Source organism: Peromyscus maniculatus, chromosome 6, assembly GCF_049852395.1.
Source record: "Peromyscus maniculatus bairdii isolate BWxNUB_F1_BW_parent chromosome 6, HU_Pman_BW_mat_3.1, whole genome shotgun sequence".
NCBI lineage: Eukaryota > Metazoa > Chordata > Mammalia > Rodentia > Cricetidae > Peromyscus > Peromyscus maniculatus.
In genome coordinates this window covers 8868244-8889917 of record NC_134857.1, presented here as the reverse complement: position 1 = coordinate 8889917, position 21674 = coordinate 8868244, and the positions used below count along the sequence as shown (strand labels likewise).

The following is a 21674-nucleotide window of genomic DNA, read 5'->3' as shown; positions in this document are numbered from 1 at the left end:
GTCTAAATTCTCCTCTTCAAAGTAAACAATGAAAACCTTATCAATTCTAGAGAAATCAAACTTGCAGCAATTCCTCGAATTTCAGAAGAATACACATTTAGCCACTATGTAGTCAAAGTTGTGAAATACAATGTCACCCTGGCCCTGTTCATAGTTCATGACCTGTGCAGTAACCAGGTAGCAGAATGAATCTCACAGAGGATGAAATATTGAAATGTAACGTGAACCCCCAAACGGTATTTTTCTCACAGGAAGAAGTAAAGCTGGGGAAAGGTATGAGTGGCTTTTCTCTAAACCACTTTTTCTACTGTATATTAATTCCTATTTCCGAAAAGCAAAGAAGAGGGGATGCAGAAATGTCCAAAGGGCTCTGCTGTCTGCTCATAACTGCCCAAGAGCAGTAGAGGAAAAGCCAAGTCAGAGCCCGCTTTCTCCAGTAGACTGATGTTAAGTAAGACCTAGCAAAAACTTCTCCAGCCAGTTAAGTAGACCGGGCTGTAGGACTTCTCAGAACTCCCAGCGCTCCACAAGGTGACCAAGAACAGACATTTCCCGGTCTTACTTCTAAGGAAGAAGGAATCCCCCCTGTGCCCCTTCTCCTCAGCCGCTGCATTACTGGCTCCTCGCCTATCTCATCAGATCCTTGAAATAACCCATTCTTTGGACTTCGTCATATCTCCCCCAAAGCGGGGGGGGGGGGAGGAATGTGCAGAAACACTTAGATCCTTTTTTTTAAAGTCAAAATAATTCCCTTTCGACGGGGTTTTATGCAAAAGCCTTGTAGAGAGTGGGTAGTTACTCCCCAAATATGAAAATATACACTCAAACTCGGGGGGGGGGGGCGTCCGTCAGGTTCTTGGAAAATACTAGGTTGAAATATCAGGGTCCACTCAGTAGCAGTAGTTCTGCTGGGCGGTGGCGCTCCCTGAGGTCTAGTCTACAATAACGTTCCCGCCCGTACCCAGTTAGGGACATCCTCAAGTTCTCACGCCTAGTGCATCGCAGCACCCCATCCCTCCATTGCTTCCCAGAGAGACCTTGGTGTAGAGTAGGGCGGGGGCGCACAGACCTAAGCTAGCTGTCGGCATGCTTTCCGGAGCTGTCGGGCTCCACTTACATGCCAGGCTGGAGCTGCAGGGCGCTTCCTGGTGGCCAGTGGTCGGCCGCCCAGAGGCAGAAGCACCAGAACCACAGTGGGGAGGTCATCTCAGTGATGCTGAGCCAGCGGGGCCACCGCCCCAACTGCGCGCCGTGTGCCGCTCGGAATCTTCAAGTCCGAATCCCGCGCAGAAGTTGGGCTCGCCAGGCAGAAGTTGCAAGTGCCGGCTCGCTCTCGAGGACCGCGATGTGCGTCTTGCTGCGCTGGGCGCGGCAGCAGCTCGACCCCAGCAGGCGACACAGGCAACAGCGAGCGAGCGCTAGTTGTGGCCGGCCAAGCCAACCCCAGGCGCTGTAGCCCAAGAGCTGCACAGCCCCTGCATTACCCGAGACAACTAGAGACCAGCGAGCATAGCGGTCCTGCAGCCCCCGCAGCCCTGATGCCATGGCAACGCGCTCGCCGCCCTCTGGCCCCAGCCCCTCCGGAGCGCTTAAAGAGACAGCCCCCTGGCCACCACGCGCTCCTTGCGCTGCAGGGCGGCCCCCGCCCCCACGCCCTCTTCACCCTCTCTTCTCCAAGGGGCGCTGGGCGGTGGCTGGGGAAGCATCTGGCACCTCATATCATGTTCTTCCACCAATAATCCACACAACTCTACTCCCAACCTCTTCCTCCAAATCCTTTGAGCATCCTCCGCCCCAAGCCAGCAAAGACGCTAAGCAGTGCCGGCTTTTCCCCTCCAACACCAACCTGCTTAGGACCAACCAGCTGCGCATCTGCCACCAGCGGAGAGCAAAAGGAAGCTGACTTTTGATTCCCTCTCGCTCAGCTCCCTCCCACCTGGAGGCTGTGAGGACAGTCTGAGCACAGCTCTGGGGGAGGTAAGCTTGAAGTAGGAAAGGAATTGCAATTGACCGAGTCCAGTCTGCTGCCAAATCGACAGTTGCTGTACACATCGCTGGCGCATCCAGAAGTCCTGGATATTCAAAATGAGATAATCTCCCTCCGCTCTATTTGGCCACCATCTCACTCATTTTAGGCACCAAGAGTTTTAAGAGGCGCCGGCTCTTCTCCAAACCTAGTCCCTCCTTCCTTCAAACCGGCTCTGAGTGCCTAAAATCCGCAGAGCAACCTCCAGTTGCTAGCCCCGGTGGTCCTTCCAGAAGGGAACAGCGTCTGCTCAAATCGGGAAGCTTAGGCTGTGGAACTAGCCTGCGCTGCCAGGGATGCTCAGCCAAGAGCAGGATGAGCGAGCGGTAGGCAGTAGCTTCTCCGGCCGGAGGCTATGCCTCTGCCCGGCGCCAGCTGCTGTCTGGAAGGCCACAAGCCTCTGGGAGTGTGTTTCGTGAAAATAAAAATCTATGGCGCGTCATGCCCTCCAACAAGGACAGCCCAGGCTTGGGAGCCATCATCTGCGCTTAAATCCCCCCACCCCCAAATGCGAAGCAATCTGCAGGGGAATAACTTTTGCCTTTTGCTTTTATTCCTAAACTTAAAAAAGTGTCTCTCCAGAGAGTTGTTCTTTGTCAAATACTTAAAGTGGTAGTATGTGGTTCCCTCACTCGTAGAAGCCCTAAAAGAATCTTTCTTAGATGGTTTGGATTCCCTTTTGCCCTCCATGAATGAATTAATCACCTACCCCTTAGTCCCCATCTTTCAAACCAATGTTCCTTTATTACTTTCAGCTTTTCTGACAGGGAGAAAACAACTGGGCATTTCTAGAGGGACTGGAGGATGCTGTTAAAGTGTCTCTGAGAAGAAAATAAAGAAGGGTCTGTGAAAGAAAGAATCAGACCTGCAGGCTTTAGAACTTCTTGACTGTACTCCTTGAATTTGAGTTGGACTTCTCGCAGTATCTTCTATTTATCTTAGACTTATCTATTGTTGTATATTCGTTCTTTAAGTTAAACTTGTGTGTGTGTGTGTGTGTGTGTGTGTGTGTGTGTGTGTGTGTGTGTGTCTTCTTTATTTGAGTTAAACTTGTGGACAAATTTTAAAATTGTATATGTGCAGCAAGTTATTTTTTGGCATATATCCTGAAAAGATAATTTTAGAGCTGGTTGCACAAAATAAACATAAATTTAAACTCCTAAACTATAAATTATTCTTATTTTCTTTCCTAGAGGCAGTTCTGCATACAGCAGGCCCTGAAGACCAGAAGTCCAGCCCTAGAGTCACTGAGCCTAGCAGCAATGCTAACTTGTGCTCCAGAGGTCTGAGGTCACCTGACCACCTTCTAATTAGTTCTCACCTATACTGTAAAATCCACATTTCATTCCTCAAAAGTATCTCGAATCTCTTGGTCATCTTTATTAAATACAAGAAAAAATAATAACAAAGTTGATCGTTTAGTCTCCCTTCCCTCCTCTTCCTTGATCCCTCCTCTTCCAGGACAATGTTAATGAACAGTCAGAAGGCTCCGGACAAGCAGGGTCCTATGGGGATGAGAACACAAGAAAGTCACTGGCTAATACACAGCAACAGTGTCGTCTGAACTGTGTATCCTGACTATGTACAGTGTACGCATAGGTGAAAAGATGAGCCCTGTCCCTTCTAATTCCATTTCTCAAAGCTGAGGTTGTTTTAATACAGCTTTGATCTTAATGGTGTTAATGAAAATGTATAGCACACCTAAACATGAGAGGGTAGATTAACTGTCTCCTGAAACTCCCTGTGACGCGCTATGCCTTTCTTTGCTTCTGGGCTAGTTTTAACTCTGTAGGGGTCTACAGCTAATCACATTCCCTTCTAGAATGCAGAAAGTTTCTAAAACATTTCCTTTCTTTGTATTAAAGAAATCTTACATAAATAATAGTCTATATTTATTACAAAACAAAATTTAAAGTAAGCCATAGCTGAAACTCACAAGTATCTAAAGACTTAAAAATAATGGAAAAATATAGAAATATTTGTAAATTTTCTGATTTGCATGGTTATACTAAAGGATAGCTTGGGTATGTGGGGAGCACATCAGTCCATTGGAAATCCTGTGTTTGAACATTTTTCTTTCATGTACATTAGTTTGAATATTTATTATAAATGAACATTGAGAGCACTTTGGATGTGACAGAATAAATATGATTAGTGTATATTCCACAAATTGAGGTTGATTTCAATGTAGTCTTTCATGGATAATAATCTAAATACAACATCATGACATAAGCAACATCATTACATGTAATGGCCTAAGGATTAATATTTTACCACGAACTGGACAAACCTGATTTGAATTCAGCTCCCCTCTTGAAGCACTTTTATACACCTTAAAAGCAAGCAGTAAGGTGTGGAGGAATAACGCAGTTGGTGAAGTGCTTGTAAGGCCAGCTGGAGGCCTGGAGTTTGAGCCTCAGCACTCAAGGGACAAAGCTCACCCTGGTGAGGCATGCTCATGATCTCAGCACCTACGAGGCTGAGACAGGTGGATTACCAAGCCAGCCAGCCTAGCCTAATCTGCAAGCCCCAGGTTCTGAGAGAGCCTGCCTCAAAAAAACATGGTGGAAGGATCCTGAGGAACGGCAGCTGAGATTAACTTCTAGCCTCCAAACACACACATATGCATGCATGTGTGTGCCCATTCCCTGCTGAGACAGCATCTACATCTGCCCATACTGTATGCACACTTACAGGAAACAACTAGTTATTGGTTTCATCAGTGAGCATCAGGTTATCTGTCAGCTCCAGTCCTTCATATTAAAGCAACAATACAGCTCTCCGGTTTCAGGGCACTGTAATCACATAAATGAAGCTAGAAATGGAAAAACAATTTGCCTTCATTGCCTAAAGTGGCAGGCATTATTAAATTAGTAAAGCAGGAGAATTAGGTATGAAATGTACCAATTTCAAAATTTAAAGAGAAATTTAGTATTAATAATATCCCCTGCTGAGACACAAATTTCATGGAAAAAATAATCCAGAATCATCACAAATTGAGTTCTTCTTTTTGCTCAGATATATATCTGGTTTGTTTAATATATATATATATGTATGTATATATTAAACCAGACAGAGTCTTTAAGAAAAGAAAAAAACAGGCCAAATATACTTGACAAATGTTATCTCTGAGAACAGAGGTTTGAAGGGACTTCAGTGGCCATGCCTCATGACACCCCCAATGTTTTCATACCTGCGTCATAGGAGTGATAAATCCAAGCCTCTTCCTTGTTTCAGGGAGGTGGGGTAAGCCAATTTCATGCTTTGTGTATGCTAGTTGTAAAAAGGAGTGCTTACCTAAAAAGAAATAGATTTGGACCAGATGTTCCTCCAATCTTCCTCAGCTGCTGCTGAAGCTTTGCAGTCACCAAATACTTTATCTTCTCGTCTATCTTCTTCTAATTGAGAAATTGTTGATCCATGCAGTTCGACAGGCAGGCTGCTGCAAAAGCCTTCCTGCCAACGCTTTTCAGCACTGCCCTCCTGCACACAAAAAAACTCCTAGCGTCTGTACAGGGACTGAGAAAAAAGCACAGGCCATCCCATTCAGCAGGTGTTGTGGGTTGAAAGAGGAGGTCAGAAAGCAATTCTTCAAAGGGCAGCTTCTGTCACCTGCAAGTGTAATAAATTGCCATTATAGAAGTGCCTACAAAGCACTAATGAGCCATGTACACTGAAATCTTGATGCCAGGCAAAATAGAATGAAATTCACCCAGAAACCAACTGAGATTGTCGCACCAAGGTGTATCTAATCATCCTCACTTTGATTTCATCTGCCACAAAATTGTGTCCCTACAAGTTCACAGTTAACTCTGTCTTCTTAAAAAAAAAATGATAAATTCAACGTAACGTCTTTGGACATTTGTTTAATGCTTTTCTCTATCATGTTTTTATCCCACAGTACTTGTGAGTTGCAATGACTTTAAAATTGTAAGTTAGGATGGAACTTCCACATATTTATTAGCACATAATGACAAATATGAGCAGACACATAGCTGACTTGTACCTTTGTGTTTTAGAAATAACACCTTGTACAGCTAATAGTGATATCTAACATTAAATTACAGTTCTAAATTTTTTCTTTTGTTGAAAATAGGGTTGTTGTTTTTTTTCATATAATATATCCTGATTACAGTTTCCCCTCCCTCCACCCTTTCCAGCTCCTCCCACCTCCCCTTCCACCCGGATCTGTCCCTTTATATCTCTCATTAGAAAACAAACAGGCACCCAAGGGATGGTTATATAATAAACATAACACAATAATATAATATATTAAGATAAAACAAAAACAAACACACTGGAATAGGACAAAACAAATAAACAGAAGGAAAAGAGCCCAAGAAAAGGCACAAGAAACAGATAGAGACACAGAGACCCCTGGTTTGCACCATAATAATTTTTGAAATGCACAATTCAACAGTGTTAAGCATGTCACGTTTGTGTGCAGTAGATCTCAGAACATCTTCATTTTGCAAAATTGAAACTCTACACTCATGAAATATGAATTCTCCCTTCCCCACAGCCCTTTGGCAACCTTCTTTCTACTTTTCTCTTTTTCGAACTGGCTTGTTTTGCTCAGTGTCTTTTGCTTTCACAGCTGTGACAAAGACTAGGAGGAGGTGTGAGGTGAGAACTCACTGTGGTTCTCATTTGCATCCCCTGACCAGTCTAGTCCAGCAACTTTCTGGCTACCTGGTAGTCACCTTTGTGTCTCCTTTGCAAAGTGTTTTAGCTCTTGACAATTTGTAATTGGCCCTTGAATTGAGCTTTTCGTATATTTTAAACAATAAATCCTTATCAGATCCATAGTTTGAAAATATGCCCAGTTACACAGTCTGTTTCTTGGTGCTGTTGTTTCCTCTGCCATGCAGAGGCTTCCAGCCACTCTACTGCCTGGGCTTTGCTGCAGTTACCTGCTCTCCTTGATCCACAACCAAACGCTGCTGCTCAGAGCAGTGCTTGGAAGCTTTCTCTGCAGCTCTTGTCCAGTCATTTTGCTGTTCCTTAAGTGTAAGTCCATAATCTGCTTTGATCAGGCCCCCACTCCCCTCTCTCTTTCTGTGTATCTTTGCTTATGTGTGTGTGTGTGTGTGTGTGTGTGTGTGTGTGTGTGTGTGTGTGTGCCTCTGTAATGCATACAGGTGTCTGTGTAACTGTGTATAGATGCCAGAGATTAATAGCAGATATCTTCCTCAGTTGATCTTTAGCTTTTTAAAATTAATTAATTACTGATTGATTGCTACAGGTCTCTCACTGAATCTGGAGCTTGTAGATTTGCTGGCTTTTTTTTTTTTTTTAATGTGTAAGCTAAGAAGATCTAGTTTGGTTCTTCATGTTTGTAGAGCAAGAAGTTCACCAACCTGACCACCTCCTAAGGTCACTGACTTGGTTTTCATATGTGGTATATGGCAGGGTTTCAATTTCACTCTTTGCTATGCGCTTATCCAGTTATATCAATATCATCTACTGATAGATTTTGCCCCATGTTCATGGTATCTTTGTGGAAAATCAACTGATACTGAGCATGTGGGCTATTTTTGGGCTCTTTGCTCTGTTCTGTTGGTGAGAATGCCTAACTTTGCACCAGAACCATGCTGGTTGGTTTCCTACAGCATTATTTTCAAGTATTGCCTTTGCTGGCATTGAGACTTGTTATGCTTCCAGTTTAAGCCTTTTCCTTTTAGACTGATTTAGCCACTTGGGCTCTTTTTAATTTGATATGAATTTTAGTATTATTAAAAAGAAGTCATTAGAATTTTTCACAGAGATTACATAAAACCTGTACATCACCTTGGGCAACATGGACATATCCTCAAATTTATTAATTATATTTAACATTATTTATTATTATAACCCTGTGTGTGTGCATGTGTGTAATATAAGTGTGAGTCCTACTTGTGTTGTGGCATACATGTGGGGGTCAAAGGGAATTTTCACTAGTCAGTTTGTGCCTTCTACTGTGAGGTCTGGGGATCAAACTTGGTCACATGACAGGAATAGCAAGAGCTTCTACCTGCTGAACCATCTGCCATCTGTCATGAGCCATCTCAGGTCAGGTTTCCCACTGATGGTTAGGTACCATCTTCTCTGTTTATCTATGCCAACTTCAGTATATTCCATCAGCGTTTCATGATATTCACTGAGAAGACAGCACACCTTCTTGGTCAGATGCATTTCTAAGTGTTTTGCTTTGTATAGTTTATGACAATGAGTTTGGTTCCTTGATTTCTTTTGATAGATCATTGTAAGAGTATAAAAACACTTGATTTCTGCCCACTCTTTGTGTCTTTCAATTCTACTGAATTTGTTTATTTCTTTTAACAATTGAGGTTGAGTGTCATCAAGGCTTTCAATTTATCTAGTCACCCGAAAGCGGCAACATTTTTAGTTTTGTTGTTGTTGTTTTTCTTTTCATTTTGGAATCCTTTCCTGTCTTTCTCTTGTCCTGTTGCTCTGTATAAGACTTTCAGTGCTGGGTTGATTGATTAGCACTGATGAAAAGGATCATCCTTGTCCTGAGCTTAGAAACAAAACTTTCAGCATTTAACCACTGAGTCTAACGGAGATGTGGCCTGTGAGATGTGACTTTATTGTGCTGGCCTCATTCCTTATATTACTTTGTTTGTAATTTTGATAATAAAAGCATGTGGAATCTTGCCGAATATTTCTGAATCTACTGAGGAAATGATGTAGGAATTGCCCTTCATTTTGGGAGCGTAGCATATCTCATTTCTTGATATCCATGTGTTAACCTATCCTTGCATCACAGGAATAAAGGTCATTTAATTTTGGTCCATGAATATTTTTAATATGCTGCTGGATTCTGTTTTCTGGCACTTCATTAAGAATATGTGCAGCTAAAGTGATCAGGGACATTGTTCCTTAGTTTTCTTCTGCAGATAGCCTCATCTTGTCTTGGTGTTGAAGCATGCATCACTAGGTTGATCTTTTTCAGTTGGGTGCTGAGGACCAAACTGCAGTCTTCTTGCTGGTCCTACAAGCACTTGGCCAATTGCATTATTTCTTCAGCCCCTTACTGCTTGTTTTTAAGTTATTATATTAAATTGAGATGGTCCCCTCCTTTTCAAGTGTCTATAAGATTTTTCAGAAGGCTCAACAGTAGTTTGTTCTTAAATGCTTGATAGACTACAACAGCAATGACAGAGTTTTCCATGGTGGGAAACATTTTAATCATGATTTAATTTTGTTCTTTATAGTTCTCTTCAAACATTTTTTCATGTTTGGTGGCCTACTTGTGCTAATGCATCCATCCTTCTTGTTATCCAGTTTGTTGGAGTATATTTCTCCATAGTACTCTCATACGATCCTCTTATGTTGCTGATTTTACTTATTTGAGTCTTTTTTTTTTTGTCACTTAGCTTAGCTCAAGGTTTGCCAACTAACTCTTAGTTTCATTGGCTGCTTACATGTTTTTTTTTCTCTGTTTTATTTCTACTCAGGGTTGAGGAACATTATTTTAACTAGGCAAAGATGTGTTACATTTGTTTCTGCTGCAGAATAATACTTTAACTATGTGAAGGTGTGTTACATCTTCTTGTACTGCATTTGTTTAATTATGTAAAGATGTGTTGCATTTGTTTCACCTTGCCTACCTAAGGCACCTGATTGGTCTAATAAAAAAGCTGAATGGCCAATAGCTAGGCAGGAGAGGGATAGACAGGGCTGGTGGACAGAGAGAATAAGGAGGAGAAATCTAGGCTCCAGGGAGAAGGAGAAGAGAATGAGGGAGAAAGAGAGAAGCATTTCTGGGGCCAGAAGCCAGACAGCCATGGAGAAAGCAGTAAAAAATGATATACAGAAAGAAAGCAAGGTAAAAAGCCCCAAGGCAAAGCACAGAGAAACAGATTACAATGAGAGCTAAGATAAGGCTGAGCATTCATAAGTCTCCAGGTCATGGTCTGGGCGCTGGTTGGTGACCACAGAGAAAGACTGCCACAGCTCACTGACATTGAGTTGCTTTTTCATTCTTTTCCTGGTCTGATTAGGGTATAATATTAGGTTTTTAGTTAATATAGTTCTCCTTTTTGATATTAGCAATTGTTATTTTAAACTTTCTTTTAGAATAGCATTTTTGACACACCGTAAGTTTTATATCATATATATATATATATATATATATATATCTTCATTTATCACAAGATATTTTCAATTTTCCTTTTAGCTTTTTTATTAACTTGTTGGTTGTTCAAGGACATGTTATTTAATTGCATATGTTGGCAAATTTTCTGAAGTTTCATGCAATCTACTGTGGTTAATATCTCAGAAAAATTTTAAGAAATAGTTTTGTTGCTCTTAAATTGAATTTTATGTATATGTCTGTCAGATCTATTCTCTTTAATTGTTTTTCTGACACTATGGCACACCCATTGCTGAAGCTGGGGTACTGCCTCCTACTGTTACTACATGATCTCAACTTACTGAAGTCCTCCGCTGTGTTCCTATTGTAGGTTATCGATAAAAGGCAGTTTTTATTCTGAAGTCTCTCTCTTCACAGATTACTACCTTGGGTAATTAATCATATCCAAACAGTTTGGCTACAAAATAACATTGCTAAGAAAGTTCACTACATCTAATCGCCGAGAAGTGCAAAATGGAGCCAAGCAGCATGATGTGTGCTCAGAGTAATGGAGACACTCTAACCCAACAATTTAGGGTATTGGAGCAAAGCCTTGCCGACAACTCCTCTGCTGTGGAATATTAGCTTAAGATGTGTTACGTTTGTTTATGCTGTGGAATATTTGTTTAATGATGCAAAGATATGTTACAACCTTTTATTTTTATTTGTTTAACTCTGTAAAGTTGTGTTACTTTGCCTGCCTAAAAAACCTGCTTGATCTAATAAAGACTGAAATGCCAGCAACTACGTAGGAGAGGGATAGCTGGGGCTGCCAGGTGGAGAGAATAAATAGGAGAAAAAGAACAAGAGAGGGAGGAGGGAGGAAAGAAGGAGAGGAGGACCTTAGGGGCCAGCACCTCAGCCAGACAGCCAGCAATGAAGTAAGAAGTAAAGAAAGGAATAGAGAATAGAGAAAAATAAATCAAATAAAAGCCCAGAGGCAAAGGGGAGACTAGATAACTTAAGAAAAGCTCACTAAAAACAAGCCAAGCTAAAGCCAGGCATTCATAAGTAAGATTAAGTTTCTTTGTATTTATTTGGGAGCTGGGTGGCAGGCCCCAAAGAGCAAGGAGGAAAAAAAGTACACTCATTAGTTTGTCTTTTGTAAAGCAAACATTAATACCTAAGAATGATCAAAACCAAAACTTGATAAATATAGTTGTACCTTCATTTTCTAACTCAACATGGATGAATTAGAAGAGGATTTTATAGGAGCAGACCAGTGAGCAAGCAGTGTAAATAAGTGTTGTATAGCAGTTTCCTCTGAGATTGAAACATTCTATCCTGAAGAGAAGAAGGAAGCTTTAAGAAGGGAACTATTCAAAATAGCTTCAGGAAGTTCCTGAAACTGACCAGATTCTCTAGGCTCCTCCCTCCCCAAGAGTAAACAGCAAAGATTGCTGAGATTCTAGGTAGATCTCAAGTCAAAATGCAAAGGCTTTTGGACAAGCCCCCCCCCCCCCCCCCCCCCCCCCCCCCCCCCCCCCGCCTGAAAGTTGCATAGACCAACCAAGCAGCCTAGAAGAAATGAAGACCAGAGGGGCTGCCTGGAAGAGGCTCAGACTAGCTGAGTCATTGGAAAGGACACTCTCCAACATCTGCCTGTAGGCTGTGCCAACTGCCCCAGATTCCCCGCTTTTGTGAGCTGTCCTTCAGTTGGGATGGCCTTTGGTGATGCAGCTGTCTTTGAGTCATTTCTGCTCCTGTGAGTAACCCGTACCCATATTTCTGTAAGTAACTCCAATAAAACTCACAGGTTCACCAAATTGAACTTGGATGGTATCCACACATTAGTCTGATAGTAGGCCTCTTATCTAGAGATGTGTGTGTGTGCTGTGTCTCCTCAAGAAGAATCTGTCACACAAAAATAAGTAAATAATTAAAAGTATCCACCAAAACCCAAATGGTCTCCATCATATCCATTCAAGTACACATAAAAAGACAGGAGGAACCATCAGGGTTGCCTGGAAAGATAAGCCCAGATTAAGGCCGAGGACCTGTTGTACAGCCATGGCTTTCAAACTCAGTCATCGCCTCTTGTTAGGAGGAAGGAGAATCGGGAAGTGAGGGAAATTTACAAGGCTCAGAAACCTAATGGGACTTAGAGGCTTCAGGAGGTTGAGAAAGTTACAAGGCTCACAAATCTCTCCCCAAGATTATGAAAAGAACATAGTTAAAGAAGGGACCTGGGTAGAAACCAACCAGGCTGCCTCACTTCGACAGATCATGAGGGCATCACTATCATAAACAAATACATGATGGAGAGGTAGGAAAGTTAAAAAAAGGAAGCGGTACATGTGCTGTGGAGTGAAGCAGAACTGGAGATGCAACAGCAGTGATAAGCATGAGAAGGGGCTGAGGTCCACAGTGGACATTCTGTAACCAAGGAGGGTCAGCAGCATGGTGTGCAGCAGCCTGGAGCTTAGGCAGATGCAGACTCTGTTCCCCTCACCCCCACCATGCCGCTGGCTGGATAACCCTGGCTCTGGGCAGCAACGGAGGCCTAAGATGAGGAACAGCTCATTTCTGGATTGGATCTCCTCAGGGGACCACCATGGTCCGTGATGCCACTGGAGGCCATACTGATGTCTGTGGTCCATGCTGCTGCCCAGGCCATGCCCCAAGCCTGAGATTCACATGGATATTCGTGGTTTGTGCCGCTGACTGAATCCATGTTGATAGCCGTGGGCCATGCTTCCACTGGATCCCTATTCATATGACTGGTCTGCACTGCCACCTGAGGCCAGGGTGATGTCTGGGCCATGCTGCTGCCAAGCGCCATGCCTGGGTCCATGCCCTACTGGGTCCTACTACAGCGGCTGTATTCATGGTCTGTGCTTTTTCCAGAAACTGTGTGGAAACCCACAGTCCATGACCCCAATGACTGTAAAGAGCACAGTGGTATGGATGACTGCACAGACACACAGTTGAGAAAGAGGGACATGAAAGGCTTCTGTGACAACCCATCCCCCAACCCCCCCCCCCCCCCACCAAAGTAGCAGCCTAAACAGAAAGCCATCGAAGAGAACTCTTAAAAAGTGTGATAAGGGTACTGAGGTTAGTTCTCCACAAATGATGGCTTCTGGTGTGTAGCGGTAACGCCCGCGTTACCACTAACCGTTCACCACATCTGAGCGAAGGGCTGCGGATTAAAAAATAGAGACAAGAGACAGCGAGTCATTCGTACGTTTGGATGTCGAATGCCGTTTATTGAAAGAGGGGAGAAACCTTAAATACGTACAGGCTTACAGCACAAATGGAGGAACCCCCGGAGGGCAGAAGTTCGCTGTCAATGGTCTACATTCCAGACTCAATGTTCGACCATCTAGCATCTAAGTAGTTAACGCCCAAAATACAGGATACACAACAAGGAACTTCCCTTAAGCATTCAGAAGGGTGGATACCGGCAGGGAATCCGAATAGGGAGGAATTCTGATCAAGGTCAAGCAAGCAAGGCCGCAGCCACTCCCAGTCGGGGGCCAGGGCCCATGGCGCCCACAGTTCCCCCCTTTTTATTAAATGAGCTTCTGGCTTAGGTTGCGTGGGACCAGCAGACCACCTTACCCGTCATAGAGACACTTGCCCAGGCCACACAAGTGCTCTGTCTTAGGTTGGTGGCAGCCGCCCAAGCATTACCCGTCTCTGAATACTCATTATCATACAGACTCAACCATGTGAGCTGTAGAGTGACTGCTGCCAAAGATCTCAAAGTGGCACTGGGCTTGCAATCTGTGCGACACAGAAAAGACCAACAGAAGTCCGAACCCACCCATAGCCAGGAGGCTAAAGGCAATTGAACCACTCCCTTCTAAAACGAGCCTTGCTGTAAATAGGAGTCCTTGTAAGGTGGTATCCCATAAGCAAATGGAACTTGAGTTTTAATAATTTTTTTACAACTTACAAAGCCAATTATAATGTATAAAAGTGGAATCAAATTTGTCATGCCCAATAAGAAGAAAGATTAACTAACTGTGGTAGCTACTTTTGCTGCCAGGGTCTCCATTGTGCTAGCTGTAGTAACCAATTATGAAATAGCAATCCCAGAAACAATAGCAGCAGTGACCACCACTGCTAAAACAGCAACAACGGCAACAGCGATGTCAGAGTCTCTTCTGGAGCGTGTGAGCATCATCTGTGTCTAGCTGCCACGGTCCACTGGCATGGACACGGCTCCAGGAACACGAACCACCAAGGCCCATTTTTCTTGATCCCAGTACTACTTAGGCTGGCAGGTCTGCAAGAGAACAACTAAGAAACAAAGAAAACAGAAAACAAAAACAGCAAACAAGGAGTAGAACTAATGGCCTCAATAATGGCCACATTCAGGCTCACAAATTTTGAGGTATCTTCAAAAAGGCTAGATGAATTTCAGGAGGCAAATAAATGTTGCACAGAGCCATTCCTGAAAAGTAGGTACTGCACCAGCTTGAGGGGGGTTGCAAAATGCGAAAAAGGCTTAGCTGGCATGCTACTGTTTATTGACCTTCAGAGTTATTGAAGTTCATTGACCTTCAGAGTTATCCTTAATCTCCAAGGTGTGGTACATTCTCAATGTTTTTTGAAAAAAGTTACCATACATTACCTTCTGAGGAATCCAACCACATGGCTACAGTTCCTAGGCTTAGAATAATGTTTGTCAAGGCTGGCCGTATTGGGCTCTCAATCCCCATCGGCATCAGAAGGGGAGAGTTTTTTACGAAGGCCCAATAGGTCTCTGCCATGTTGGGATTCAGCAGCAGCCACAGGGCGCACACAGCGTTCAGGAACCCAGAGAGGAATTTCATTGTCCTGTGGAAAGACACAAACAGATCCCCGGGCCCACACCAACACCAGATTGGGTCCCCTCCAAGTGCCAGTAGAAAGATCTTTCCATTGCACCAGAGGATGATTTGCAACAGGAGCCCTCCAGTGCTTATCTGCAGCAGATACTCTAGCAGAATCCACCGATAAAAAATTTAAAATATATAAAACAAGGGAAAGAATAGAATGTGGAGAGGAGAGATAAGCCCCTAACTCCCCCCTTTTTTACTTTAGCAATATAAGTTTTTAAGGTACGATGGCAGCGTTCTACTATAGCCTGCCCTTGAGGATTATAAGGAATACCAGTCTTACTAACAATAGAAAAATCTTGGCAGAATTTTGAAAATCCCGTACTACTGTAGGCGGGACCATTATCAGTCTTTATGTATTTTGGCACTCCCATGTAAGCAAAAGCATGAAGACAATGATTCTTTACACAAATACAATAAGGGAGAATTAAGATCTATATACTGTATGTGAGCCTGTTCCAGGGCCTCTTGCACACGTTGTAGGGCTACACGTCCTTCAGCTGTTAATTTACGGGGAGATGGAGGGTCAGGGTCGTCCTTTAAGACATCATACAAGGGGCGAAGCTGACCTGTTGGAATTTTTAAAGTGGGCCGAAGCCATTGAATATCTTCCAGAAAGGTTTGGAAATCATTAAGTGTGCGTAGCTGATCCATACGCAGAGTAATCTTTTGTGGGCGTATGCCCGTGCGTAACAATTCATGACCTAAATAATGATAGGGAAAAGATACCTGTACCTTTTCTGGGGCTATCTGTAAATTAGCCAAGCTAAGAACCTCTTGTAAATAAGAAAAGGCATCAAAAACAAGTTTTTTATCTTTAGCAGCCATTAATATATCATCTATATAGTGAATTATATAAACACCTGGAAAAGCTTTTCGAACTGGAGCTAGGGCCAAAGACACATAAATTTGACATATAGTAGGGCTATTGGCCATTCCTTGAGGCAACACCACCCATTGATATCTCTGATAAGGTTCCTTAAGATTTTTTGAAGGAACACTGAAAGCAAAACGAGGACTGTCCTCGGGATGCAAAGGAATGGTGAAGAAACAATCCCTCAAGTCAACCACAATTAAATGCCAATGCTTAGGAATTGCCACAGGGGCAGGCAAGCCAGGCTGTGTTGCTCCCATGAGAAGCATGGTTTTATTTACAGCTCTAAGATCCTGTAACAGCCTCCATTTTCCTGATTTCTTTTTAATAACAAATATAGGTGAGTTCCAAGGTGAAGTGGAAGGAATGATATGTCCAGCATCTAACTGCTCCTTAACCAATGTATACGCAGCCTCCAATTTTTCCTTAGCAAGGGGCCACTGTTCCACCCATACAGGGGCATCACTCTTCCAAGTGATTTTTATCGGTTGTATTATTGAAGGCTGCTGTGCAGTGACCCCTATGGAAAAGATCCTAATCCTCTAGTATCGCCAGGACCCCTAGTGACACAGTTTTTGTCTGCCACAGGGAGCGGGTCTCCTTGCAACATTTTCCCTAAGCCTTTGCCCGGGCAGTAGCCCTGACTCTTCAGCATCTGTTGTACAGGCTGTGTAGTAAGCACCGCTCCCATGCCATCCAACACATCCCGTCCCCACAAGTTCACTGGAATGTCAGGTAGCACAAATGGTTGAAAAGTTCCTGCATGACCTTCCTCATCCTTCCAATTTAAAAGTAGCCTGCTCTGTAATGGCGTTTGAGCTGTGCTGATACCTTTTGGTTAGAGGTAGAATTTTTAAGGTGCCAATTGGGATCTCAGGATTCTTGAGAAATTATAGATATATCCAGTACCAGAATCCAATAATCTTTCAATCTCAATCCCATATAATTTTATTTTTAATTTAGGCTGTTTATCATTGATAACTGTTTGTCAAAACACCTTTTTTCCTGTACTTTCAAAGCCTCCAGTTTTATATATCGGCACCATTTTGAATTTAAAATATGAAAGCAATAATAATTGAGCAATTTTATTACCAGCTTTTGTTTTTATGGTCCTTTTTACATATGTCAATTATAAAATCATTAAATACAATCTCTATAGGATTTGAAAAGGTAAACTTTAGGTAATACTCTTTAGTAATATTTTTATAAAATCTTAAAAAGAGGATCCTTTCTTATAAATTTCAAGTAACACATTAACACAAATAGCCAATTATTAACAATGTGGACCAAACAATTTACCTGTATTTTATTTAGTGGAAAAATAATTTTGTTACCTCTTTATCAGTAAGAGATTATCATTTATGGGTTTATCTTAGCAACATTATTTAATAAGCTAACAACCCAAACCATTTTAAGTGTTATATTTTTATAGAATTAAACCAAGAATTTTTAGAAAGCAACTTAAATTGTAGTGCCAAATTTTTAGTAATGATCAACAGACAAGAGCACACCTAATATATAGTTCAAAATTATGAATCCTGTTTCTTTAGTTTTTCAACCATGAGGATCAAACATTCATCCAAACATTTATCAAGACAATCAAAAGAACAGAACATCCTTTATTCACACAGCATTGACTTAGCATTCAATGTCCTGACTGAAACCGTTTTTTACCAGAAGTTAGGCCCAGTTTAAAATTTTAGTGTTAGTCCCTTTCCGGCCTCTGCTCGCTTGGCGAGAGCTGAGGCTGTAGCTTAGCTTTGTTCTGCCCACTGCTCGGGCTCTATTGTCAGTACCTGCCTGGGCCGCACTCCATCACGGCTCTGCCTCCCACCGGCGCGTACCTGTCCGCCCGCTGTTTCGGGCTATCTCGTGCACGCCTTTGACCGCCACAGCCGCTGGGCGCACCCCGCACACACAAACTCACATTTAAACTTCCTACTCCCATGAAGGGACTACCTAACAATGAGTTATTCCCACCATAAGGGAAAAACAGAAAAACATTTCCCACGAAGGGATCCTAAATATTGAATTATTCCCACTCTGAGGGAAAAATAAAAAACATTTGAACCAAAATTAAGCAGACAGCAAAACTTCAAGCTCTGGGCTCTCTTGCTGTTCAGCCAGCAGCAATGAGGCCTACCTGCCGATTCTTTGTAATTCAGATGTTGCCGCTCTGCACTTGCAGGACAAAAAACTCAAGAGTTTTCAGCTATCCTGAAAACTCTACAACTGGAAGAAGTCTTTACATCCTCCATTACCACTGGAAGAGGCTTCTCTCTTTCCTTTATCCTTTCTCTACAGGGCCCCAATCTTTAGGCCTAGTTTCAAAAATTTTTCCCCTTTTTACCAGGAAAATCCTTTTTTCTTGATTAAAATTTTTCCCCCATTTTTAACGGGAAATTTCCTTTCCTTCCCTCTTCTCTATTGGGAAGATTTCCTTTTTCATTTAAAATCTTTAGCTGTCTTGCCCTTACTTAATTTTGGTGCCTTCCTGCTTCAACAGTCCAATTAACTGACTGTGAGCTACCTGCACCCATTTCAACATTTCAATCCACTCTTACCTTTAAAATGCCGGCCGGCCTTCCAAGAGTGTCCGTCAGCTGGTCCTTTCTTTCTCAGATCTCGGTGGGACCTCCATTTGTAGCGGTAACGCCCGCGTTACCACTAACCGTTCACCACATCTGAGCGAAGGGCTGCGGATTAAAAAATAGAGACAAGAGACAGCGAGTCATTCGTACGTTTGGATGTCGAATGCCGTTTATTGAAAGAGGGGAGAAACCTTAAATACGTACAGGCTTACAGCACAAATGGAGGAACCCCCGGAGGGCAGAAGTTCGCTGTCAATGGTCTACATTCCAGACTCAATGTTCGACCATCTAGCATCTAAGTAGTTAACGCCCAAAATACAGGATACACAACAAGGAACTTCCCTTAAGCATTCAGAAGGGTGGATACCGGCAGGGAATCCGAATAGGGAGGAATTCTGATCAAGGTCAAGCAAGCAAGGCCGCAGCCACTCCCAGTCGGGGGCCAGGGCCCATGGCGCCCACAGTTCTGGTGGAGGTGGAGAGAGGAAGGACTCAGCCCTGTTTCAGGGCAGGCCACTGAGAGTTTGACCAGGCTCCATTGAGTAGATAGATAGCACAAATTGGACTTGGTTTTTTTCTTTATTTTTCTATTTTTTTCTTACTGTTTTTTATCATTTGGCGGGGAGATCACAAGGCGGGACAGACGTGGAGACTGTAAAGTGAATATGATTGGGTGGGTGATGTAAAATTCCCAAAGAATCAATAAAAATATTATGGCAATAAAAAAGAAAAGAAAAGAAATGATGATGTGACAAAGAGAGGAAAAAATAAAAGAGAGAACTGACTCTTAAAACTTCTCTTCTAACTTGCGCATATGTGTATGTGATACACATAAATCAATCAATACATACATACATACATATGTTGGTTTTTTTAACATTTCTTCTCTTTTGGCTCTTTGCTCTTTGGGGACCCACCCTCCAGCTCCCAAATAAATCACACACAGAGGCTTTTTCTTAATTATGAATGCCCAGCCTTAGCTTGGCTTCCTGCTAACCAGTTTTTCTTAACTTAAGTTATCCCATCTACCTTTTGCCTCTGGACTTTTACTTTTTCTTCTGTATATCTTATTTTCACTCTTACTCTGCGGCTGGGTGGCTTGGTGGCTGTGGGGCTGGGTGGCTGTGGGACTGGGTGGCTGAGTGGTCGTGGGGCTGGGTGGCTGTAGGGCTGGGTGGCTGGGTGGCTGTGTGGCTGGGTGGCTGTGGGACTGGGTGGCTGGATGGCTATGTGGCTGTGTGGCTGTGGGGCTGTGGGACTGGGTGGCTGGATGGCTGTGTGGCTGTGTGGCTTGGTGGCTGTGGGGCTGGGTGGCTATGGGACTGGGTGGCTGTAGGGCTGGGTGGCTGGATGGCTGGGTGGCTGTGTGGCTGGGTGGCTGTGTGGCTGGATGGCTGTGGGGCTGGGTGGCTGGGTGGCTGGGTGGCTGTGTGGCTGTGTGGCTGTGTGGATGGGTGGCTGTGTGGCTGTGTGGCTGGGTGGCTGGGTGGCTGGGTGGCTGGATGGCTGTGGGGCTGGGTGGCTGGGTGGCTGGGTGGCTGTGTGGATGGGTGGCTGGGTGGCTGTAGGGGCTGGGTGGCTGGGTGGCTGGGTGGCTGGGTGGCTGTAGGGGCTGTGTGGCTGGGTGGCTGTGTGGCTGGGTGGCTGTGGGGATGGCTGTGGGGCTGGGTGGCTGTGTGGCTGTGTGGCTGTGTGGCTGGCCTTTGGTGTCCTCTCTTCTTTTCTTGCTCTTTCTTCTTTCTTCTCCCAGATTTCTCTTTCTATTAACTCTGCCTGCAAGCCCTGACTATCTTTTCTCGAGGTGTTCAGCTCTTTAACAGACCATCAGGTGTTTTAGGCAGGCAAAGTAACACAGCTTCACAGAGTTAAACAAATGCAGCATAAACAAAAGTAACGCATCTTAAAATAATATTCTACAGCATACATACATACATACATAAATCATAAATAAGTGCAATATAAAATAAAATACTATGCTGTATGAAGGAAATCAGACATGAAAGAGTGTATGTTGACTTGTGATTACATTTATAGATAGAGAAGTCCATCAAAATGGTGTTTAAACATACAGTTTCCCTTTTTTTGAAGGCAGAAACATATGGGAAGAGAATATTGAAATCTTTTAGGAGTTTTGAAAATTTTTGGGATTAGATTGTGTTGATGGTTACACAGCTTTATCAACATATTTAAAAACAACTGTACAGTTTGAACAATGGAATTTAATAGTATGTCAATATAAATTCAATTCAAATTATTTTTAATAATTAACTTTTTGAAATTATAATTACATTCATCACTCTTTCCCTTTCCTCCCTCCAAGCCCTCCAATATATCCCTCCTTCCTCTCTTTCAAATTCATGGCCTCTTTTTTTTCATTAACTGCTGATATATATTCCTAAATGAATAAATAAAACCAGCTCAGTCTGTATAATGCTCCTTGTATCTGTATGTTTCCTGGGTTAACCACCATTTCATACTGGATGACCAATTAGCATGCTCTTCCCTGGGAAATGCTGTTTCCCTTCTCAGCATTCCTTAGTTGCTTGTAGATCTTTGTGGAGGGTTGAGTCTTCATGAGCTTTCCCCCATTCATGTTGGCACATCTCTTGGTGTCAGCCTTCTTTGTTCAGCTCACGTTGCTGAGATTGTATGGGTGTGGTGTCTGACATTCCTAAGAAACACAATGTTACAGCAAGCTTCCTGTTCCTAGGCTCTTAGAATCTTTCACCTAAGAACTAAGATCATATGGAGTGAGGTAACACAGACCCATAAAGACAAATGTCGCATGTTCTCTCTCATCTGAAGCACCTTGATCCACATCTTCAGATGTAAGTATAGAACCTGGAGCAACTCCAGAAAGCAGGAAGGTAAAAAGGCCATTGTGGGGTTCGGGGGGACAATAGAGAGGGGAATAGCAGGTTTCAGATGATCTGAAAGAAAAAAATGAGAAAATGGGAGGGCCTTTCATTAGGGAGGGTGGAGATGAATAGAGAAGAAGGTGAAAAGAGTAAAATAACAGTAAACATGTCTGGAAATTTCATAAGCAATCATATTATTAACTACCTAGAATAGATATAATACATGTAAGAGTGAATAAATTTACATATATAGTTAAATGAAAATTTCCCATCTAGGCTGACAAAGCTCCCCAAAGAGCCTTGACCCTAACAACAACCCCAACACCCTCTTGGAGTTGCTGGTCAGGGGTATCCAAGAG

At 43.0% G+C, this 21674-nt stretch overlaps 1 protein-coding gene and 1 long non-coding RNA gene across 5 annotated transcripts in view; both read right to left on the bottom strand.

Moving 5' to 3' along the window:
• Window positions 1-1237, bottom strand: part of LOC102920155 (EGF-like and EMI domain-containing protein 1) — a 708148-nt gene extending 706911 nt beyond the window's left edge. For all 4 annotated transcript variants that reach the window (XR_013051998.1, XR_013051999.1, XM_016000520.3 and 1 more), the window contains exon 1: window positions 1118-1237. Coding sequence is in view for 2 of the 4 variants with exons in the window: in XM_016000520.3 (XP_015856006.2) it covers window positions 1118-1206 (89 nt within the window). In the remaining 2 variants the exon portion in view is untranslated. The remainder of the gene's footprint in view (window positions 1-1117) is intronic.
• Window positions 1238-13340: 12103 nt separating this feature from the next.
• On the bottom strand, window positions 13341-18917 carry LOC143273810 (uncharacterized). The gene is made up of 2 exons (XR_013051997.1): window positions 18662-18917; window positions 13341-18562 (listed from the first exon to the last, which is right to left on the bottom strand). It is a non-coding gene; the product is annotated as an uncharacterized LOC143273810 (long non-coding RNA).
• Between the last annotated feature and the right edge of the window lie 2757 nt (window positions 18918-21674).